This window comes from Schistocerca americana, chromosome 7, assembly GCF_021461395.2.
Source record: "Schistocerca americana isolate TAMUIC-IGC-003095 chromosome 7, iqSchAmer2.1, whole genome shotgun sequence".
NCBI lineage: Eukaryota > Metazoa > Arthropoda > Insecta > Orthoptera > Acrididae > Schistocerca > Schistocerca americana.
The window spans coordinates 152,795,337-152,820,561 of record NC_060125.1 but is presented as its reverse complement, the minus strand read 5'-3'; the positions used below and the strand labels follow the sequence as shown (position 1 = coordinate 152,820,561).

General features: G+C 42.3%; 1 protein-coding gene across 1 annotated transcript in view; it reads right to left on the bottom strand.

The window, feature by feature from the left end:
• Positions 1-25,225, bottom strand: part of LOC124622010 (semaphorin-2A-like) — a 766,524-nt gene that overhangs the window by 70,030 nt on the left and 671,269 nt on the right. The window contains exon 5 of the mRNA XM_047147562.1: positions 23,106-23,213. Within this exon, the coding sequence (XP_047003518.1) occupies positions 23,106-23,213 (108 nt within the window). The remainder of the gene's footprint in view (positions 1-23,105; positions 23,214-25,225) is intronic.

Genomic DNA, 25,225 nt, shown 5'->3' with positions numbered 1-25,225 from the left:
CTCTGTCTCTCATCAAAAAACAGAGGGACAGAATTAGTGCTACCTCGCCTGTTGATTAATAGTAACTACCGATATTTCTGATGTTGGTTATCTTTGTTTGTGTTGACACTTGTTCTGTGTGTGGTGTCTTCCTTGTTTCTCCTCTGTGAACCGAGGTATTAAATTTGCTTGCACATTTCTTCTTCCTTTAATTTGAGCCTTGAGAATGGCAGGGTGTGCTCCTGTCGAAATATCGGCGGTGTTCGACGACGTCACCCGGCGGTAACCCGTAAGTTATTTGAACATTCAATCCGCCGGGAAAAGTTAAGGTCTCACAACAAAGTATTGCTAGACGCGTGAAAGATCTCTTGCGCGCGTCTTTTGGTGATGCTAGTGGGCTCAGCCGCCACTTTCGTCATGCTTGGCCTCCCAGGTCCCCAGACCTCAGTCCGTGCGATTATTGGTTTTGTGGTGACCTGAAGTCTCTAGGGATGTTGAAAGACAACATCCGACGCCAATGCCTCACCATAACTCAGAACATGCTTTACAGTGCTGTTCGCAACATTCCTCGACTGCAGCTATTGTTGACGAATGATGGTGGACATATTGAGCATTTCTTTTAAAGAACATCATCTTTGCTTTATCTTACTTTGTTATGCTAATTATTGCTATTCTGATCATATGAAGCGCCATCTGTCGGACATTTTTGAACGTTTGTATTTTTTTGGTTCTAATAAAACCCCATGTCATTCCAAGCATGTGTGTCAATTTGTACCTCTCTATCTACATTATTCCATGATTTATTCAGTTTTCAAATTTATACTGACGTTTTGGTCACCAGGTATTTTAAGGCTGTGGACAGTGCAGGGAGAATGCAAAAAAGTCGTTAATCAGAGGGTGTGGTGGCAACATCCCTTTTAGGTAGCGGCTTAACGAGCCCCTTTAACTTGTGGTTAAGGACTGGTTGAAGGTACCTGTTACAGGCAATAATGTGCTTCATCATTTGGACTGTGTTGCCATAATTTTTATAGTATCAATTCCAAATCGTCACAGTCACTCTCAGTGTTAATATACACTGTCCAGTCACACAATACCTTCCAGAATAACAAAATCACCCAGTGAGTGCCACGAAAATATTCCCCAGACCACAAAGCTCCATGTCTTGTTGCAGGATGTTTTATTTCCGACGTTTCACGCCGTACACGCCAACAGCCGTACGTCCGATGGAGCATAAAACGCGATTCATCTAAAAAGGCCACCTGTATCCACTCAGCAGACGTGCGATTGCAGTATTGGCTTGCAAATTCCAATCTTCGTCGCTGATGAAAAGCAGTCAGCACGGGTGCATGAACCAGGCGCCGGGGGCCCATACGCAGCAACTTTCGCTCTGCGGTTGTTGAGGAAACACTACTGGTCGTCCCTTGGTTCATCTAGGTGATCAGTTGCTCAACACTTGTACGCAACCGTTGTTCACCTCTGGCCCGTGGTACAACAAAGTTGTCTCGGCGCCTGTTTCGGACAGAGCCCTTTTTCCATGCGCGGTATATTTTAACGAAGCGAACGGTTCAGACACCCGTTTCGTAAATGCTTCCACACTGATCAGAAACCCAACTATCGTGGTCTTTAAAATGACCACACTGTCCACCCCACCTCCCCCTTCTCCCCACCCTCCACTGTCAGTGCTGCAACCTGCCCTCCGTGAGTGGTTACAGCACGGTGACGTCGAACATAGGCGGAGGTCACATTAATGTGACTGGACTGTGTATTTCGTCGGTCGACTTCAGAGATGTATCAACAACGAATGCACAGATATCGCAAGGGACAGATGACACCAGGATCGACAAATTGATATTTAAATTCAAACAAGGTTTGTTTTTAACGCCATCTTGTTTCTACTGCAGAGCAGAGTTGATAATGTGGTGTTTTATGTGGTTACCAAGACTCAAAGAACGACGGCAATGGATCTAACTGAACACACCTCAAGATGACAGCCATTATTTAAAAAAACACTGTGTGAATATCATAGTAGCAGACGAAATAAATATTGTCTCACGGTATGTTATCCTCCTGTTTCTCCGCGGGGAAGCCACAGCACTTGCCAAGACTCTAAAGAACAAGTTTAATACCTATGAGTACATTTGTATTGATTTGTTGCCTGAAGATCATGTTTGTGCCTCGAAACACGTCGCCTTATTGAGTAATTTGTATTGTATTGTTGCCTGAAGATCATGTTTGTGCTTCGAAACACGTCACCTTATTGAGTAATTTAAGTAATCAAGGAAAATTTCTTACTGGTAACGATTTCGGGAAAACCGTTTCCTATTTTTGAAACTGTATCGGTCATTGAGCCAATTCGAGTTTAAATTGTTGTATTAGAAACTTAAACACGCAGTATGAATGTTCCATAATTATTGTGGAAAATTACTACTATGCATTCAAGTTTTTAATATAGATGTTCCTCCAGGAACCGACGAAATATTCCATAAATATTAAATTGTTATCGTCATATCCGATGGCCTTGAGACTGAGGATGACCATGGTCACGAAAAAATTTTTTTTCTCGTTCCTGATACTGCGTTGTTTCCTTTGTGAGCCAAAATTAGTAAATAGGCTGATTTCATACAGTTGGCTCTCTAGGGCGCCAGCAGTGAGGCTCTGTCTCGTTCTGGGCTGGCCTATCTTGTTGGTGCATTTCCAATGAGATCAGGCTGTTCATGCCGAGAGGCACAGCGAAGCATAGGTAGTAGTTTCTACAGGAATGGGCGGAAATGGTGTTAATGGAAAGGTTTTATGTCCAAGCCAATGAATGTCTGACTACGATTAGCTCAAAGATTTAACAGTTTCGAAGGCTTGCTCTGAGGTCATGAAGTAGGGCGTGTCTCACAAACCTTTCTGATAATTTTCAATAGTTTTGCATTTACCTAAAGCAAGAATTGTATTCCAAGCAGATTGATATAATTATTCAAATGTGAAGAATTAGTCTGAGATCGTAGCTATATTTCTCTTCACACGAAAGAGTTTTGCCAGCAGTAGCGATTTCTGAAGTCGAGAATGCTGAAGTTTGAAGGGTGTTTTTATTTCGCAATTCCCGTACGTTAATTTCCAGAGTCAACAGCCAGTTACGGGACATTCTGATTGAAAAATAGGAATTGAGGAAGTAGGCTAAAGTGGACATGAGACCAAAATATTTGTTTGGGATATCTTACTTTATCGGAGATTCCAAGGAACTTGCATGGGTCAGTTAGTGAGCTTAGGAGGAAACTGTTCACCTTGTGTGGTTTCCGATCAAGTAATCCGATCATGGTGTTTCTCTCACGTCACTCAAACAATAAAAGTGGACATTTAAATTGCGTATTAATTGAAACTGTTTAATCTTGTCTCGTGAATCATGGTGCTGTTGACAGTTTTTTTACAGTTCTGTGATGGCTGGAAGGTCATCCAGACTACCCATTAAATGCTTCCATCCTGAAAGGCGACATATTTACCTTCTGTAACGAAATCTTGTCACTCGCACTCAGTATGGGCTACGTTGCTGATGGCAGTAAGGATATTTATTTTGGGACCTCACGACAAAAATGATAAGACTATTGAAAGTTATTGAAGAAATGTAAAATGAAGCACACGTAATGAAAAATTAGTCAGTCCCAGATCTCACGCAATATAGGCATATTCTGTAATTCCCTCAATTCGGCAAGGTAGGAACTCCAAAAGTTTACCGAGGCAGCCACAAACAGCTGAAGCCGCTCACTGGTCAGTAGAAGTCGCGGAGCCACCAGTTTGCGGTTTTATTGACTGCTGCGTTTCACCTGCTGTTCTAAACAGTGTGATTAAGATGGGGAGGATTAAGCCCGCCAGCCCATGTCTAATAATAAACCTGAGCGTTCGACAAACCAGGAACGTATGAGTGCAGCCTTGTCAGCGCGGCTGTTGTTGTGCTAAGACAGAAGTGACAACAGCCTACTCATCATAATGATACACAAACGGGTACAGCACAGGTGATGTTGAAATAACGTCTTGATTCAAAGTCAAAGTAAGCTGAAAGGGCGAGACCAAGCGATGTAAAAAAAAAAAAAAAAAAAAAAAAACAGAACCATCTGAACCACTTCCGGCTCGAACCATTACATTCGCTTTTTTTCCCCCAAGCAGTGCAGCTACTCTCCGAGGTGACAAACGTCAAGAGATACTTCTTAATATCGTTTCGGACCACCTTTTGCTCGATTATGTCCCATAAATTTTCGACAGGAATCATCTCAGGCCATCTAGATGATCAACTCGTTCGCTCGAATTGTCCAGAATGTTCTTCAAACCAACCGCGAACGCCGGCCGTTGTGGCCGTGCGGTTCTAGGCGCTTCAGTCTGGAACCACGTGACCGCTACGGTCGCAGGTTCGAATCCTGCTTCGGGCATGGGTATGTGTGAATGTCCTTAGGTTAGTTATGTTTAAGTAGTTCTAAGTTCTAGGGGACTGATGACCACAGATGTTAAGTCCCATAGTGCTCAGAGCCATTTGGACCAATTTGAACCAACCGCGAACAACTGTGGCCCTGTGCTACGGAGCATTGTGATCTATAAAAATTCCATCGTCGTTTGGGCACATGAAATCCATGAATGACTGCAAATAGTCTCCAAGTTACCGAACATGCCCATTTCCAGTCAATGATCTGTTCAGTTGGACCAGAGGACCCAGTCCTTTCCTTGTAAACACAGGCCACACCGTTATACAGCCACCACCCGCTTGCACAGTGCCTTGCTGACAGATTTGGTCCATGGCTTCGTGGGATGTGCGCCACACTCGAACACTACCGTCAGCACTTACAAACCGCAATCGGGACTCACCCGACTATATTACGGTGTCCAGTCGTCTAGGGTCCTACGGATATGGTTATGAGTCAAGGAGAGGTGCTGCAGGTGATGTCGTGGTGTCAGCAAAGCCATTCACGTCGGTCGTCTGCTGCCATAGCCCGTCAACTCCAAATTTCGCCGCACTGTATTAACAGATACGTTCGTCGTACGTCCCACATTCATTTCCGTATTACTTCAGGCCGCGTTGCTTGTTCGTTAGTGCTGATTACGCAAGCGCCATTGCTCTAGGTCGTTAAGTGAAGGCCGTAGGCCAGTGCTTGGTTGGCGGTGAGAGGTAATGCCTGAAATCTGGTATTCATGGTACACTCTTGACACTGCGGATTTCGGAATATTGAATTCCCTAACGATTTCCGAAATTGAATGTCCCAAGTGTCTACCTCCAACTACCATTCCGCGTTCAAAGTGTGTTAATTCCCGTCATGCGGCCACAATCATGTTGGAAACCATTTTCACATAACTCACTGGAGTACAAATGACAGCTCCACTACTGTGCTGCCCTTTTATACCTTGTGTACGATAGAGTACCGCCATCTGTATATGTGCATATTGCTATCCCGTAACTTTTGTCAAAAAACTGGTTCAAATGGCTCTGAGCACTATGGGACTTAACATCTGAGGTCATCAGTCCCCTAGACCTAGAACTACTTAAACCTAAGGACATCACACACATCCATGCCCGAGGCAGGATTCTAACCTGAAACCGTAGCAGCAGCGCGGTTCCGGATTGAAGCGCCTAGAAACGCTCGGCCACTACGGCCGGCTAACTTTTGTCACCTCGGGTGTCTGTGGCAATACGTGTAACGATCTTCTGCCGAGCACCCGACCCCAAATTGTCCCTACACGCAGTTCCCTTCGCAATGTTTGCTCGCAGACTGCCTGAGATGGACCTACATTCACTGACAGCAGCAATTTCTGTCGGCTTTGAAACCGGTTGACGCTAACCTGTCGTGACTGTTGTCTCCATTTCTTGGTGGATATGTTCTGTTTAGGAGCACTGTTCCTAGCTGTGTTACGTGACTGCGATTGGTACATAATTCTTTGTAGACACGTGGGTCCCATCCTCATTAATAAGCCAGGAAACCGGGTAACTTCGTACATTGTGTGATCATGTGCACGTCTGCCACAAGTCGACCCATCGCACTGCGTTTGATGGCGTGTACTCCCCTGGCACAAACGCAACGCTACTGCTCTGACGTCCTTCATCTGTGGAGGTCCATTCGACAACTTGCTAACCCATTTACGAGACTTTCTTTTCGGTGGGGTGAGGGGGTGGTCAATAGTTTTTTCACTGATATGATGCCTGCCGCCAGAAATTACTCTGCTGTTCCACTGTCTCCAACTCAGAGTATCATCTTCACGCAACGTCCTTAATTATGTGTTGGATGTGTAAGTAGGCTGTTTAGGTTTTTATGTTGGTAACGTCACCTAGCGCTCTGTATGAAAATCACTGACTGTACTGTGTGAAGTCTGTGATTGGTTGGCATTGTTGGAATAGTCGCTATTGTAGTGTTGGGCAGTTGGATGTGAACAACGGGTAGCGTTGCGCAGTTGGAGGTGAGCCGTTAGCAGTGGTGGATGTGGGGAGAGAAATGGCAGAATTCTGAGAGCGGACGATCTGGGCGTGTGTCCATCAGAAAGAGTAAATTTCTAATATTGGATATCATGAACTGATATATATATATGATGACTTTGGAATATTATTAAGGCAAATACGTTGTTTGTTCTCTATCAAAATCTTTCATTTGCTGACTATGCCTATCAGTAGTTCGTGCCTTCAGTAGTTAGAATCTTTTATTTAGCTGGCAGTAGTGGCGCTCGCTGTATTGCAGTAGTTCGAGTAATGAAGATTTTTGTGAGGTAAGTGATTCATGAAAGGTATAGGTTATTGTTAGTAAGGGCCATTCTTTGGTAGGGATTTTTGAAAGTCAGATTGCGTTGCGATAAAAATATTGTGTTTCAGTTTAGTGTCGATCAGAATAGGTAAAGAGCGAAATGTCTGAGTACGTTCAGTTCTGCTCAGCTGTTTGAAAATCACATAATGTAAGAGGTTTATTAGCACAGTCATTCATTAATTTTTTTAATGGGACGTTTCAGATGTATTCTGCCCTCGGTCTTCCCCCATATTTTTTACCCTTTACAATTCCCTCTAGTACCATGGAAGTTATTCTTTGATGTCTTAACATCTCCAGTCATCCTGGTCTTTCTTCTAGGTGTTTTCCACATGTTTCTCTCCTCGCGTATTCTGCGAAGAACCTCTTCATTTCTTCTCTAATCAGTCGTCCTAATTTTCAACGTCCTACTAAAGAATCATATCTCAAACGCTACGATTGTCTTCTTTTATGGTTTTCCCACCGTCCACGATGCACCTCAACACAATTCTGTGCTTCCAGGTCGCTGTTATTGTGGTCTTCAGTCCAACGACTGGTTTGTTGGAGCTCTCCTTGCTACTTCTGTGCAAGCCTCATCATCTCTTAATAGACTCTGCGAAATTTCTTTCTGAAAACAAGAGCGCTGTTTGATACTAATAGACTTGTTTTGGCCAGGTATACCCTCGCCGTCTACGTTAGTCTGTTTTATAAGTTCTCCTTGCCTTGTTCGTTATGTGCTATTTTGTTTCCCAGGTAACAGGACTCCGTACTTCGTCTACTTTTTGTTCGCCAACTTCGATATTAAGTTTACCAGACATCTCTGCTATTACCTATTACACCATCTACAGCGCTCCAATGCGACCATTGAGCTCTGTTAAAGGAATGACTAATATTTCGTCAGTTGAGATTGTTATTGTGTTGGAGATATGAAAACTGTAACACTATGCAATTCTTTGACATGTTACGAAAAATATCTGCACTGTGCTGAATCAGTATTGTGCGGCCTTTGGCTATCGATGAGTTGATCGCAATCGATGGTTTGAGAACCCCAGATCTAGAGAGTGTGTAGCGTGTCTAGTTGCCCCAAACTTCCAGACTGCTTCAAAGAATTACATACATCCAAAAGTTTTGAAAGTACGACAGTTCTACCATTTCCACTCCCTCAAGCATCGTACGGAATTAATATATGGTGAGATTTTCATTGTTACACTGTTAAAAACTATGTTGACTAACTTCGAAAATAATGCAGTTTTTGATTAAAATTGTACTTTTGGTACAACGAAGGGTTTAGAAATTGTTAAGATAGTGGGCTAGATAACGTGCCTCGAAATGCTTTGTTTCAAAAGTACGCATCAATGTGAGCAGTATTCCTCTCTGGGTACGATGCAGAATTCATGAGACACGTCCACTTTATAGTTTTTGGCCCCACAGACTTTCTGTCAGCCATTTCTATCAAAGTAATATCGTTATGTACTACGCTGAAGAGCCAGATAAACTGGTATAGATAAGCGTATTCAAATACAGAGATATGTAAACAGGCAGAATAAGGCGCTGCGGTCGGCAACTCCCATTTAAGACAACAAGTGTCTGGCGCAGTGGTTGGACCGGGTACTGATGTTACAATGGCAGGTTATCAAGATTTACGTTGACTCTGAACGTGGTGTTATAGTCGGCGCATGAGCGATGGGACACAGCATCTCCGAGGTAGCGATGAAGTGAAGATTTTCCTGTGCGATCATTTCTCGAGTGTACCGTGAATATCAGGAATCCGGTAAAACATCAAATCTCCACCATCGCCCGGTCGGAAAAAGATCCTGCAAATACGGGACCAACGACGACTGAAGAGAAAAGTTCATCGTGACTGAAGTGCAACCCTTCCGCAATTTCCTGCAGATTTCAATGGTGGGCCATCAACAAGTGTCAGCATGCGAACCATTCAACGAAACATCATCGATATAGGCTTTCGTAGCAAAAGGCCCCATTCCTGTACACTTGATGACTGCAGAACACAAAGCTTTACGCCTCGCTTGAGCAACATCGACACTAAACTGTTGTTTACAGCAGACAGACTGTACGTGTATGGAGACAACCTCATGAATCCATGGACCATGCATGTCAGCAGGGTACGGTTCGAGCTGGTGGAGACTCTGTAATAGTTTGGGGCGTGAGCAGTAGGAGTGATATGGGACTCCTGATACTTCTACATACGACTCTGACAGGTGATACGTACGTAATTACCCTGTCTGATCACCTGATGTCCGTTGTTAATTCGGACGGCCTTTGGCAATTCCAAAAGGACAAAGCGACATCCCACACGTCAAGAGTTGCTACTGACAAGGGAATCTCCCCATCGCACCCCCCTCAGATTTAGTTATAAGTTGGCACAGTGGATAGGCCTTGATAAACTGAACACAGATCAATTGAGAAAACAGGAAGAAGTTGTGTGGAACTGTGAAAAAATAAGCAAAATACGCAAACCGAGTAGTCCATGGGCCAGATAAGCAACATATAGGAGACCGGCAGCTCAGGAGCGCCGTGGTCCCGTGGTAGCGTGAGCAGCTGCAGAAGAAAAGGTCCTTGGTTCAAGTCTTCCCTCGAGTGGAAATTTTACTTTCTTTATTTTTGCATAGTTATTATGTGTCCGTTCGTTCATTGACGTCTCTGTTCACTGTAATAAGTTTAGTGTCTGTGTTTTGCGACCGCATCGCAAAACTGTGCGATTAGTAGACGAAAGGACGTGCCTCTCCAATGGGAACCGAAAACATTTGATCGCAAGGTCATAGGTCAACCGATTCCTCCACAGAAAAACACATCTGATATATTCTATACGACACTGGTGACGGCACGTGCGTCACATGACAGGAATATGTTGTCGACCAACCTAACTTGTACACTTGGCGAATGGGTAAAAAGATTCTTCTACCTTGCCCGATTTACGTTTTCTTGTGAATGTGATAATCACTCCCAAAAAAAGTGATGAAAACATAAGAGTTTGTCACATAAACTGAAAATAAAAAATTAAACTTTTCACTCGATGGAAGATTTGAACCAAGGTCCTTTCGTTCCGCAGCTGCTCACGTTACCACGAGACCACGGCGCTTCTGCGCTTCCAGTGTCCTTGATGTTGTATATCTTCCCATGAACTACTCAGTTTGTATATTTTGCTTATTTTTTCACAGTTCCACACAACTTCTTCCTGTTTTCTCAATTGATCTGTGTTCAGTTTTTCAAGGCCTATCCACTGTGCCAACTTATAACTAAATCTGAGGGGGGTGCGATGGGGAGGTTCCCTTGTGAGTGGCTCCATGAACATTCTTCTGAGTTCAAACACTTCCACTGGCCACCAAACTCCCCAGACGAACATTATTGAGCATGTCAAGGATGCCTTGCAACGTGCTGTTCAGAAGAGATCTGCACTTCCTTCTACTCTTAGGGATTTATGGAGAGCCCTGCAGCATTCAGGGTATCAACTCCCTCCAACACTACTTCAGACATTAGTCGAGTCCATGCCACGTCGTTTTGCGGCATTTCTGCGTGCTCGCGGGGGCCCTATATGCTATTAGACAGGTGTACAAGTTTCGTTGGTTCTTCAGTGTATAACTGTACATATTGGCAACGGTTATTCGCTCCTAAGCAGAACTGCAAAAAAAATTGTAGTCGTCTTAACTAGCTGCTGCATTAGGTGCCAAGAATCTCCGTATCTTGGCTAGCACGAAATCTGAATACCTGCCTCTCTTACTCCTCCGTACATACTCACCTCCCTGTTTTTTAAGACACGTCACGCGTATTTTCTCTGGGGCTGCCGCAGATATTTGCAAATTAGTTCTTGCGGTATGGAGTTAGGCCAGAAAATTGCGGCACATCACAAATTCCGTGGGGTGACCGAATGTCAGTTCAAACGTTCATGTTTCTCATTACAAATAAAAATATCTGTAAAATGGACTTTCATACGACAGTTGCACTGAACGCTCGCAATTACTCTAGTAGAGATTCACTTTAACGATAAACACTGACAGGCATAGAAATACCCAAAGAATGACCCCTACTCCGGTAGTGACTGAGAAGTGTTGTTGCATGGCGATACTAGACAGACTGCACATCCAAGGTTGGCACACGAATTGAGAAGCGGTGTGTCAGACAAGGAATACGCACAGAACAAGGTGTAGTGATCTATCGGCATCTGTTGCTGTTTTCTGCTGCAACAAACGCTGAAAGAAAGTAAGACATCATTTTACCAAGAAACTCAAAAATGGTTCAAATGGCTCTGAGCACTATGGGACTTAACATCTATGGTCATCAGTCCTCTAGAACTTAGAACTACTTAAACCTAACTAACCTAAGGACAGCACACAACACCCAGCCATCACGAAGCAGAGAAAATCCCTGACCCCGCCGGGAATCGAACCCGGGAACCCGGGCGTGGGAAGCGAGAACGCTACCGCACGACCACGAGATGCGGGCACCAAGAAACTACAAAGAAGTATACGGCCAACCTCGCGGTACTGAAGACAGAGTTTGGAAACCGATTTTTCATCTTTCAAGGCAATAGATAATGTTCTACCTTTCTAGCTTTCAACAGCTCAACGTTTCCAAAACGTAGATGTAGAAGATATTTCAAGTAGAATGAGTACTCCTTTCCCTTGTAGTGACACTGAAGTTGAAGAGGAAATAATTAAATTTGAAATTAATATTTCCTATAGTGAGAATACATTGAAGATAACTTTTGGAAATGATTGAATGCAAAAACCTACTACCCAAACACTGCAAAAGTGGCATCGCATGTTTTATAGTTTTTCGGATCAAAATACGTATGTGAGTCAGCGTTTTCGACGTTGAACACAGTGAAGCCTAATGTGGAAATAAACTGACTCATCCTCGTCTTTCAGACTGTGTAAGGTTAGCTCTGACAAATTATACATCAGATTACAAATTATTTACAATGTTACAATAAACTTGTCAATGATATGCAAAACTTTTTCCAAAATTTGTGGTAGTGTATAGCTTTTCCACGTGTGTAATATCTTGAAACTTGAGTAGTAGGCCTATAACTTTTAATGAAGAGAAAATTACCTTTTATGTGTTTTGTGCCACTGAAATTATTAATTACCCCTACAGTTTTGTTTTCTGCTTAAATCCTTATAAATTTTTACGTCAGTAGATTTATAAATGGTCTAAATTACATGTAGTAGGTCTCAAACCTAAAGGCTGTGCACCGCTGCTCTAGATTTTTTAAATTTTATTTTTATTATTTTTTTTAAATGAGGGATGAGGAATAAATCTTATGAAATGTCCCCTTTGCGCAGCTTTAAGTCTGACGGGTGACACTCCTTGAGAACGCCTACAGTTCTTACCGTAATCAGGTAATGTGAGCTCTTCTTCATCTAATTGTATTCTGAAAGCAGTGAAATTAAACTTTTTGCCTGTCTCTTTCTCTAGCAACGCGTAGCCTCTGAAAACTGCAGCATCAAATAAAAAACAATTTTATACCTTATTTGTATAAAACAAATTGTATACCTTGGCATATTTCCTCATGATAGAGAAAGAAGACAGTAGCGGTCGTGCGGTTACAGACTGTAGCGCCTCGAACCGCTCAGCCACTTCGGCCGGCTCAAAATCAATAAGAGCCTGTGGTTTCACTACCATCCAATTGGTTATTTTTTATCAACTGTACCAGTATCTTTCACGTTAGAATGATAATGGTACGTAGACAAAATATTAACAGCCTTCCTGGCCATGCACTGTAACGCCGGAAGTTTGTGTGAATGAGATACCAGTAACCTACGAAAACTGCATGATCCTTGTCAACACAAAGGTTCACTACATCGATCATCACAGCCTCGCTACAGAGTATTCCTCCGGTTGCATCATCTGGCTTTTGCAAGAGTAGTAGTCACTGGTGGATTCACAAACTTTGTAGATCTTTATATCAAACTTTGGCCCCTTTCATGGGTTATATTGTATGTAGTGGAGCCTACCCCTGAAATTGATTTAAATATTTACAAGGCTCTCGTCTACTGCAACATTTTCTCGTGGGTAAGAGGTTTCTCTGATATTTGTCTGGAGATTCTGAACGAAAGGTTTTATTTTGAAGAGTCTGGCTCATTAGGATCAATATTCTCATTATCAGTGAAATGAAGGAATGTAGATAGGGTAATGAAAATTTATAAGGAATAATGTATGAAAAGAATGCAGTATGGATTGATTTTATTATGGACCAATACGACTGAAAGAAGGCTTTTGAATGTGGCCCTTTAGGTTACACAAAGCGAAAAATCCGTTCATTTCATTCAAATATTTATTTTTAGATTCAGAATGCGGACTGGTGTTGTGAAATTGATTTGAATATTTATTTGTTTGTATTGCGGTGTGGTTCCACAAAACAATATCAAGAGGGTAAGGGTGGGGCGGAAGCCTAAGTACCCCTGGAATAATACGTATGCTTCCAGAAAATTGAAATTTTTATGGTTTGTCCAAATGTTTGCCCCATTTCCATCTCTCTTCTTCATTTTTCTTTGTCTGCTGTGTACCTGCACCGAGTGCTGCGCCATCCACCTCGTCATCTACACTGTCAGATTCAAATGGCTCTGAGCACTATGGGACTTAACATCTATGGTCATCAGTCCCCTAGAACTCAGAACTACTGAAACCTAACTAACCTAATGACATCACACAACACCCAGCCATCACGAGGCAGAGAAATACAATGTCAGATTCCGCCGATTACGCTTATAGCTCTTGTTACTAAATCCACCTTGAGAAGTAGAATTAGAACTGGAACTGTAATATTCTGAAGATTCACTTTCACCTTTATTCAGAATATCACTGATTTCTTTGTCCTTAAGGCGGCGCAGCGAAAACTTTTGCTTAAACGACGAAATTCCGATTCTAACTACTATACCGTCGAAATAGACGGGATCCAGTACATTTCTGCAGAGATAGCATAGAACGACTCCGACGAGCGGCACGGCTCGTAGCCGTGAAAGCCGTGAAAATGAGCCAATGGGTCTAGTCGAGTCGGCGCAAGTTGATCCCTGACTCAACCAATAACGTGACGCAATTTTTAAAACGTCTCTATGGCAACGCCTCAACGTTGTCACAACTATGTGGACGGATACTGTTGTTAGCGCTTCGCACTTGAAAAAGCTGGCAACAGCGCTGCGAGCTGTCAAGAGATCCTCTTACGCTGCTCAGGTATAGGAACTTTTCGTTGGCTGTGGAGAGGCAATCTAGCAAAATTGCAAGGCTTAACTGGCTGAAACACAACTGCGAAAGAACAGCGAGAAGGAATGGATGCTAGCTGAAGATGATAACATGACTGAGAAGTTAAGAGCACAGGAGCGAAGCTGTAAGAACTCGTGGTGAGTCATGAATGAACAGACCAAAAGCGAAAACTACTTTCATGGGTTAGAGTCCTGAGCCGGCATGCAGTTCCAATTTGTCAGGAAATTTCAAAACAACGCACACCCCACTACAAAGTGGAAGACAGACTCCGAATTTTTGTAATGTTTTCAGTTATTGTTAAGATTTTTCATTTTTTTGATCATACAGCATACATGGGATAACAAAACGGCAGGTTTAGTTTTTACAGTATATTAATGCCCCGCCCCCCCTCCTTCCCCGAAACATGGACATTGCTGTTAGTGAGGAGGCCTGCGTGCCTCAGCAATACAGAGAGCCGTACCCTAGGTTCAACCATAATGGAGGGGTATCTGTTGAGAGTCCAAACAACAGTGTGGTTCCTGAGCAGGAAGTCTTTTCAGTAGTTGCAGGGGCAACAGTCTAGTTGACTGACTGAAACAACCTTGTAAGATCAGCCAAAACGGTCTTGCTATGCTGGTACTGCGAACGGTTGAAAGCAAGGGGAAACTACAGCCGTAAATTTTCCCGAGGGCATGCAGATCTACTGTATGGTTAAATGATGATGGCAATCTCTTCAGTAAAATATTATGGAGTTAAAATAATCTCCGGGTGGGGACTACTCGGGAGGAGTCGTTATCAAGAGAATGAAACTGGCGTCCTACGGATCGTAGCGTGGAATGTGATATCCTTAAGCGGGCACGTAGGTTAGAAAATTTAAAAAGGAAAATGGATAGGTCAGTGTTAGATGTACTGGGAGTTAGTGAAGTTCCGTGGCAGGAGTAACAGGACTTCTGGTCAGATGAATACAGGGATACAAATACAAAATCTAATAGGGCTAATGCATGAGCAGGTTTAATAATGAATAAAAGGACAAGCTTCTATGAACAGCATAGTGAAAGCATTATTGTAGCCAAGATAGACACGAAGCCCACACCTACCACGGTAGTAAAAGTTTACATGCCAACTAGCTCTGCAGATGATGAAGAGGTTGAAGGAATATATGATGAGATAAAAGAAAGTATTCAGACATTCAAGGAAGACGAAAATTTAAAAGTTATGGTAGCAAGAGAATGAATAATAGGAGGTGTATGTGGACTGGGAGAAAGGAACGAAGGAGGAAGTGGCCTGATAGAATTTTGCTCAGTGCATAAATGAATTATCGCTAACACTTGGTTTATGAATGGTGAAAGAAGGTTGTATACGTGGAAGAGACATGGAGGCACCGGCATGTTTAAGATTATATTATGGTATTAAATAAACTTCTGAAACAGATTTCAAATTGTAAGACATTTTCAGTGGTAGATGTGGACTGGGACCACTATTTATTGGTAATGAACGGTAGATTAAAATTGAAGACATTGCAAAAAGATATGAAATCAAGGAGAAAGGACCTGGATAAACTGAAGGAACCAGAGGTTGTAGAGACTTCCACAGGGAGCATTTGGCAGCGGCTACCTAGCACAAGGGAGGGAATATAGTAGAAGACGAACAGGTAGTTTTGAGAGATGAAATAGTGAAGGCAGCAGAGTACTAAGTAGATAAAAAGACGAAGTCTAGCAGAGATCTTTGGGTAACGCAAGAGATTCTGTATTTAACTGATGAAAGGAGAAAATACAAAAATGCGGTAAATGAAGCAGGTGAAAGGGAATGCAAAGGTCTAAAAATGATATTGACACGAAGTACAAAGTGGCTAAGTAGGGGTGGCTACAGGACAAATATAAAGATTTAGAAGCGTATGGAAAGATAGATACTGCCTACAGGAAAATTAAAGACACCTTTAGAGAGAAGAGCCGCACCACCTGTACGAATATCAAGAGCTTAGATGGAAAACCAGTCTTAAGCAAAAAAGAGAAGGCTGGAAGTTGGAAGGAGTATACGGAGGGTAAATACGAGGGAGATGTACTTGAGGACAATATTATAGAAATGGGAAAAAACGTAGATGAAGATGAGATGGGAGAAATGATACGGAGTGAAGAATTTGACAGATCGCTGAAAGACCTAAGACGAAACAAAGCCCCGGAAGACATTGGGAGAGACAAAAAAATCTTCCCTTTGGTGAGCAAGACGTAGGAGACAGGCGAAATACCCTTAGACTACAAGAAGAATATAATAATTCCAATTCTAAGGAAAGCAGGTGCTTACAGGTGTGAATATTACAAAACTATCAGTTTAATAAGTCATGCTTACAAATTACTAACACGAATTCTTTAAGGAATACTGGAACAACTTGTAGAAGCCGACCTTGAAGAAGATTAGTTTGGATTCAGCAGATTTTTAGGTACTCGTGAGGTAATACTAACACTGCGACTTCTCTTACAAGACAGGATGAGGAAAGGAAAACCTACGTTTATAGCATTTGTAGACTTCAATAAAGCTGTTGACAATGTTGAGTGGCCGGCCGAAGTGGCCGTGCTGTTAAAGGCGCTGCAGTCTGGAACCGCAAGACCGCTACGGTCGCAGGTTCGAATCCTGCCTCGGGCATGGATGTTTGTGATGTCCTTAGGTTAGTTAGGTTTAACTAGTTCTAAGTTCTAGGGGACTAATGACCTTAGCAGTTGAGTCCCATAGTGCTCAGAGCCATTTGAACAATGTTGAGTGGAATTCTCTCTTTGAAATTGTGAGGGTGGCAGGTATAAAATACACAGTGCGAGAGGCTATTTGCAACTCCTACAGAAATCCCATGGCAATTATGAGAGTATAGGGGTAAGGAACAAGTGGTTGAGAAGGGATTGAGACAGGGTTGTAGCCTATCCCCGATGTTATGTCATCTGTACGTTGAGAAAGTAGTAAAGGGAACCAAAGAAACATATGGGAACCAATTAAAGCCCTGGGAGAAGAAATAAAAGATTTGAGATTTCTCAATTACATTTTATTTTGCCAGAGACGGCAAAGGACTTGAAAGAGCAATTGAACGGAATGGACAGTGTCTTATAAGGACTATATAAGAACATTAACAACAGTAAAACCAGAATAATGGAATGTAGTCGAATTAAATCACGCGATGCCGAATGAATTAGACTAGTAAACGAAACACTTAAAGTAGTAGATGAATTTTGCTATTTGGGCAGCAAAATAATTGACGACAACAAGAAGTAGAGAGGGTACAAAATGTAGACGGGAACAGTCGAGAAAAGCTTTTATGAAGAAGAGAAATTTGTTAACATCAAATATAGATTTAAGTGTCAAGAAGTTTTTTCTGGAAGTATTTGTATGGAGTGTAGCCATTTATGGAAGTGAGACATGGACGATAAACAGCTTAGACAAGAAGAGAACAGAAGCTTCTGAAATTTGGTGCTACTGAAGAATGCTGAAGATTAATGAGAACAGAGTTGGGGACACAAGAAATTTGTTCAAATGCTTCAAATGGCTCTGAGCACTATGCGACTTAACGTCTGAGGTCATTAGTCGCCTAGAACTTAGAACTAATTAAACCTAACTAACCTAAGGACATCACACACATTCATGCCCGTGGCAGGATTCGAACCTGCGACCGTAGCGGCCGCTCGGCTCCAGACTGTAGTGCCTAGAACCGCACGGCCACTCCGGCCGGCAAGAAATTTGTTGCACAGCTTGCCCAAAAGAAGGGATCGGTTGATAGGACACGTTCTGAAGAATTAAGGGATCATCAATTTAGTGCTGGAGGGAAGTGTGGGGTGTAAAATTTTTATATAGGGACCAAGAGATGAATACAGTAAGCTGATTCAGAAAGATGTAGGTTGCAGTAGCTATTGGGAGATGAAGAGGCTAGCACAGGATGGAGTACCAGGGAGAGCTGTATCAAACTAGTCCTCGGAGTGAAGACCACCACCACCACAACAACAACAACAACATATTGACGGTATCGTTGCTACCGATGTGGTCTTTGCATTCTGTGCTGAGGCGGACTTTTATTATGGCTATACTGCTCGCCAAATGATGGTGGCTGTGTTGAGCGACAACGTTCCGCCTGGTATGAACTACTTATCATTTTTGGAAAACTAATAGGTGCATTAGATTTTTGCAGATTTTACAGTCTAATATCTTCACTCGATAAAGAACTGAATTCCTTTCCTTATGTATCATACTTACTGGGCTGCATCCGATTAAGCAAAATAGCACGAAATTCTTTAGAGCTCGCAGAGGCAATAATGCACAACGTAAACTTTCCGTATAGTTGATTTTTAGCTCATGAAATGTAGGTAAGATATAGATATTTTATTCAAAATTGAGAGCAGAAGGCTATCTTATTTAGCTTTCGAGTTATTGGTAGCTCGCGAAGCGCCCATTCACGTCCTTGCGTATCGCAAATCCTGTGATCATAACAATAGTCATATCTCAAACAATTAAAGATATCGAAAGTAAGTGTTTTTTGCAAATTATAGCACGCAATTGAGCACATACGTTGGTTTATAAGTACTCAAAACGTTTCTAGTGGTTGAAATATGGAAGTAACTCATCCATAGCAATGAGATGTCGACAGGTCATGGCGCATTCAGACGTCCGTAGCACTGTAGGAAAACCCAAGTGGCGCACATATACAAATCGAACAGCACCTTGGGAACGGCGTAGCAGGAGGTATATATACATACACAGCCACTAAAGGGTTATTAAGTAAGTGTGGAGAGTCTATGTGCATCCAATGTTTCTACATGAATGTACGAGGAGACTACGATATACGGTAAGTTACACATGACGACGAATGCTAAGAGCATTGTGCAACAACACTGGCGCACTGTCAGTGGAGAGTGAATGTTACGGGTTTCATGCAGATACAGTTCTGCTTCACTAGGGAATGGAAGTGAAAGGGCACAGAACCTGGAGACGTACGCCAAGGCTGGAGGGACGGTACGATTCTAGTGGGCAAGACGATTAACTATACGCAGATTTACCGTGAAAATGTAGCGGTATGAAGACTAATTGCATTGTCGCATCCAGACGTAGTGAAGCGGTGTCAACAATTTGACAAAGGACGCATGGATATGAGTGATGGTGACCGGGAAGGACGATCTCAGAGCCGGCCGGTGTGGTCGAGCGGTTCTAGGCGCTTCAGACTGAAACCGCGCGATCGCTACGGTCGCAGGTTCGAATCCTGCCTCGGGCATGGATGTGTGTGATGTCCTTAGGTTAGTTACGTTTAAGTAGGTCTAAGTTCTAGGGGACTGATGACCTCAGATGTTAAGTCTCGTAGTGCTGAGGGCCAACTGAACCATTTGAACGATCTCAGACGTTTATGGCCAGGCGTTGTGGGGACTGATCCACAGCAATCACAATTTCCCGGCGACAAAGGGGTTCAGAAAGCGGTTCCCGAATGGCTCCGTGATCAGAGAGTGGATTTCTATCGTCAAGGAACTGAACGATCGGTAGAACCTTCTGGTCGGTGTATACAGACATTTGGTGACTATGTTCAAAAATAGTGTCACGTATCTGAGTCACTTTAAAGTCAAGTGTAACATTCAGTAAAAGTTACTTGGGCTGCTATCATAATGTGTAACTTATTTTTTGAAGACCCCTTGTATCATAACTCATGCCGCCGTTCTGTTTCCACTAGTGGAGAAAAGTGCATGCAGAAAAAGGTCACTCACAGCTCTTAGTCTATTTGGCACTAACAAGGGAACCTCTCCATCGCACCCCCCTCAGATTTAGTTATAAGTTGGCACAGTGGATAGGCCTTGAAAAACTGAACACAGATCAATTTCGAAAACAGGAAGAACTTGTGTGGAACTGTGAAAAAATAAACAAAATGTACAAACTGAATAGTTCAAGGGAAGATAGGCAACATTAAGGACGCTGGGAACGCAGGAGCTCCGTGGTCTCGTGGTAACGTGAGCGGCTGCGGAACGAAAGGTCCTTGGTTCAAATCTTCTATCGAGTGAAAAGTTTAATTTTTTATTTTCAGTTTATGTGACAAACTCTTATGTTTTCATCACTTTTTTGGGAGTGATTATCACATCCACAAGAAAACCTAAATCGAACGAGGTAGAAGAATCTTTTTACCCATTCGCCAAGTGTACAAGTTAGGTGGGTCGACAACATATTCCTGTCATGTGACGCACATGCCGTCACCAGTGTCGTATAGAATATATCAGATGTGTTTTCTTGTGGAGGAATCGGTTGACCTATGACCTTGCGATCAAATGTTTTCTGTTCCCATTGGAGATACACGTCCTTTCGTCTACTAATCGCACGGTTTTGCGATGCGGTCGCAGAACACAGACACTAAACTTATTACAGTGAACAGAGATGTCAATGAACGAACGGACAGATAATAACTATGCAAAAATAAAGAAAGTAAAATTTTCAGTCGTGGGAAGACTTGAACCAAGGACCTCTCGTTCTGCAGCTGCTCACGCTACCACGGGACCACGGCGCTCCTATACTCACATTGTCCATTATGATGCTTATGTGGCTCGTTGACTACTCAGTTTGTATATTTTGCTTATTTTTTCACAGTTCCACACAACTTCTTCCTGTTTTCTCAATTGATCTGTGTTCAGTTTATCAAGGCCTATCCACTGTGCCAACTTATAACTAAATCTGAGGGGGGTGCGATGGGGAGGTTCCCTTGTAAGTATCGTTTCGTTATCTTTGTGTTAGATGTCACTAAGTTGCCAGAACACCTTTTAGAGAGTACATTATTGTTGTGTCTCATGGATCTTTTATATCCAAGTTCCCTTAATTATGAACATGGATGTCGGTAATCTGAATAATCTACAGCAATAATAAGTAATTTCTTACCTTCTTTGTCATCTGTATGCATTTAAGACGAAAAGTATATATTAGCATCGTAGCACACACTTCTTGTGAATCTTATTACATGCGATTGTCCTAATAAGGCTGTATATGGAATTGCATGATTTTATGTTAGTTATTTGCAAAACTAACAATTGTGTATGTCGCTTATTAACTACTGAAGTGATCGCGCATGCTTACATTACTACGTAATGTTTTACCTGTTGTCATGCTATACTGTTAAAAAGTCTACCGAAAATTGGTGCAATGAGAACTCTACAAAGGTGAAATGATTTATTCTGACACAATAAATACATTAAGATGTGTATTTGCATATAGGGATACGCTTTAGAATCCCGGTTAATCATTCTCTTTCAATCTATCTTGTATCTTCAGCTTCCTCTTCCAGTCTTATACATTATTACACAAGTTTGTAGGAATCACGTTTTACATATACCCACATTTCTATAATTTCACAAAATCGCTTAAAAAACGATGGGTTAGTTTTCGTGAGGCACACCTGGATACTATACGCGAAATTTGTAAGTGCGGTAACCCTGTGATAGTTGTCCAACTTGATGTAACTGGTGATTTTATTACCAAAAACAGTCCTCACTAAAGAGGGCAATTCCCCATCCGTCATAATGAGATTAAGTGAGACCGTTCCCAGTCAAGTGGTAGAAAAAAAGAATCCAGAGATCAAAAGAATGGCTGCGCGGTATTTACAGGTAGCATCCGCTACCATAAAACAGAGACTTACGTACTGACATATTTTTCCAACAGAGTGCTACCGATTTGTCGCATCACGACCGTATAAATTATTAATAATCAGGAAATTAAATGAGACAATTTTGAACTTTGCATTACCAAGTTAACTTGGTATCTGAATAAACCGCAGAATTCGTAGTTTTGGTCGCTTTTGAATTAATTGGAACAGACAACTGTTTTCACCCTTACACCCAACATCGAATCAATAAGGGGAAAATAAAACGTAACTGCTTCTGAAATTGTGAAATCTGGACATGCGCGAATTAAATAGACACTGTAAACAAGAAACAAATTAATTTTAACGAAAGGAGCGAGGCAGAAGACAAGTAATAGTGAACTAAATTCATTAATGTGATATTTGATTCGTAAATGATGGGTAAAAGTATCAAATCCTGCTGCTAGTGGCGGTGGTAGAAGATGTGATGACAGACGTTGTATGAACAAATATTTATTAAGAATACCTAAATGTCAGGGAGTGCAGTAAAAAGTAAGGTTCATAAATTCTCAATTACATTTAATAACCGTTTCAGTACAATATTATAGACTGCCGCTTTGAATCACAAGGTTTAAACTAAACCGTGTACATTGTTGCTTTTTAAAGTACAAAAATTTGGTGAAACTTAAAAGATAAAAATTCTTACGATCTAAACGAAACATAGACTTTGATAAGAAGGTACTGAGAGGAACGTATAATACCACGCTGAACCCCGGTCAAACACCCGTTTTTCTAATTCACATGTTACGGTCAGAGGAGCAGATGAAGATAAGTATCAAGGAAAATTAGTGAATCAATTGCTTTTCGAGCCCAACATTTCTAGTGAGAATCCACTCATGTCATACAACTTACACACTGGCTTTAGGAGTACTCACATTTGTAATTCCTGTCAAGAGAAAAAATTAGCTTGGTTAACTACGAAGAAACTATCCGTGTTTGTCGTAATAGCTGATTATTCCTACAACATCATTACTATGTCGTTGTTTTCACAGTGCCACACATCCTACACCAGGGCACTGGCTGAAACAAGCCAGAACGATAATAGACCTAAAACGTCTGTGACAAGTTCAGACGAAGAAAATAAAAACTAATCTAACATTCAGTCAATAGGAAACAGTCCCGCGCTCTCCGCAAAGTAAGTACAGAAACAAACAAACGCCACTGAAAGGTTCTTTAAAAGGAAAACGTGTAAGATGTTGTTATTGGACAGACACATCTGATATTTTATCAATCGCTCGGTGTGCAAACTTGGTAAGTGATTGCTTCAGCGAGAGAGATAAATTTGGAAACGTACTTCATTTGATGAAACTGGAAGTCGTTCGATAAAAACGTTATTCGATTTCCTATTTACTGTCACCGAAGAGACAAGCAAGGATTTTACTGTCGTGGGTATTCCAGGCTCTAGAGGATACGTAACGGTGCTGTAAAAGGATTGTTCCTCTGCAACAGTTCGCCGTCGTCTTCAAGGGCGCAATAAAAGAGCCACCGACAATGCCGACAGCCAAGCTGTAACCTCCCGTTACGGAAAGGCAGAAGGCGCATCTGAGGAGAGAGGCTGTACTTACGTAAATGACCCAGTCCTTAGGGTTGTGGGCGTTTGTGCCGCATATGTACAGCCGGTTGCCGTCGGTGATGGGCTGGATGACGCGGATGTGGTTCCGGCAGTCGAAGTGCTGCAACAAAAGAAACAAAACTTTAAGGTGTATTGTTTTTATGAATGTAATACAGCCGATTTGGAGTGTGAACAAGAGCTTTTCTGCAGTGCAGCGTATATACACACACACGTGCGTGCGCGCGTGCACACACACACGCACACACACACACACACACACACACACACACACACACGCACACACACACAGAGAGAGAGAGAGAGAGAGAGAGAGAGGGGGGGGGGGGCATATCAACTTGACCGCTATGATCATCCGCACAGAGCGATGTGGTCAATGTGATCGAGGTACTGGATCGCAAGCGGGAGGACTGTGATCCAAAGACCTGCCCAGGCATCCAGAACTAGAAACTCTGCACTTCCCCTTCGCCCTAATGTAGGGACAGTTCCTTGCGTAGTGACCGATCCCTACCCTCGGCGATCTCTAATTTAACTAGTTTTTTTAAATCTAATAACATTCATTATATACATCTTCCTAAGAAGCTGTATGGTTCTCTGGTTCAGTATTAAGTTGCTGAAGTTCGCTGTGACGCATAGTAAACCCTTGGTAGATTAATGTACCCGAAAAAATCTTATAGACTAAAAAGACATAGTTAGTGACTGACTTTGTTTTTTGAGTCATCAATGTCCTGACGGGTTCAATGCTGCTCGCCATGAATTCTTCTCTTGTGTCGCCTCTTCATTTCAGAATATCCCCTGCAACCAACGTCCTCAGTTGAATGTATTCCAATATGTGTCTTCCCCTACAGATACTATCCTCTATAGTTCCCTCTGATACCGTGGGAGTTATAGCCTGATAATTTTACAGATTTCCTATCATCCTTTACTTTTGCCTTGTCAGTGATCTCCTTATGTGGTGTCACCGCCAGACACCACACTTGCTAGGTGGTAGCCTTTAAATCGGCCGCGGTCCATTAGTATACGTCGGACCCGCGTGTCGCCACTGTCAGTGATAGCAGACCAAGCGCCACCACACGGCAGGTCTAGAGAGACGTACTAGCACTCGCCCCAGTTGTACAGCCGACGTTCATAGCAATGGTTCACTGACAAATACGCTCTCATTTGCCGAGACGATAGTTAGCATAGCCTTCAGCTACCTTTGCTACGACCTAGCAAGGCGCCGTATTCAATTGATATTTATTATATGAAGCATGTATCATGAAGAGCGATGTTCTACAATTGTGGATTAAAGTTAAGTATTACAGCAACTGCGTCCATTTTCTAAGTTCTCATTTCCTTTTAACTGTTCCAGACCTCACGCCAATCTGCGTGAGTTTAAGCGCGTGCCCTTCGGCTTCCTCTCATTGTGTCTAGGCTGTCTTGTCTAGACACAACACCTTATGTCCCTCCCTTTGCTGACTTTGCGAAGAACCTCTTCATTTCGTGTGTTAGCAGCCCACGTAATTAAAAGCATTATTCTGTAGCACCACATTCCAAAAGCTTCGATTCCCTTCCCTTCTAGTTTTCCCACAAACCACGGTTCACTACTGTACAATGCTGTGGTCCAGACTTACGTTCCCAGAAACTGCTTCCCAAAATTGAGGCCGATGGCTGATAGCAGCAGACCTCTCTTGTCCAGGAATACTATCTTCGTCTTTACTACTCTGCTTTTTTAAGTCTGCCTCGCATCTTCTGTCATGTGTCATTTTGCTTAAAACGTAGAAAATTTCCTTCATTTCTTCAGCGTCGTCGAAATCAGTTCCGATGGTACTCCTCGATACTTTCGCCTTTCTCCGGTTTACTGTAATATTCTGTACTCTGTTCATTCTGTTCAGTATATCCTGCATTTCTTCCTCGCTTCCACTGAAGATAGCAACGTTAACAGCGAATCTTATCGTTGATATTCTTTCGCTCTGCACTTTAATCCCACTTCTGAACGTATCTCTTATTCTCATAATTGTTTATTCACAGTACAGACTGAAAAGTCATATTTAATCTGAACTCTTTGTTCGTGATCTTACCTGATTCTTAAACATACTGTACATTCGTTTTGTAAATGGAAACTTCCTTTTCCTC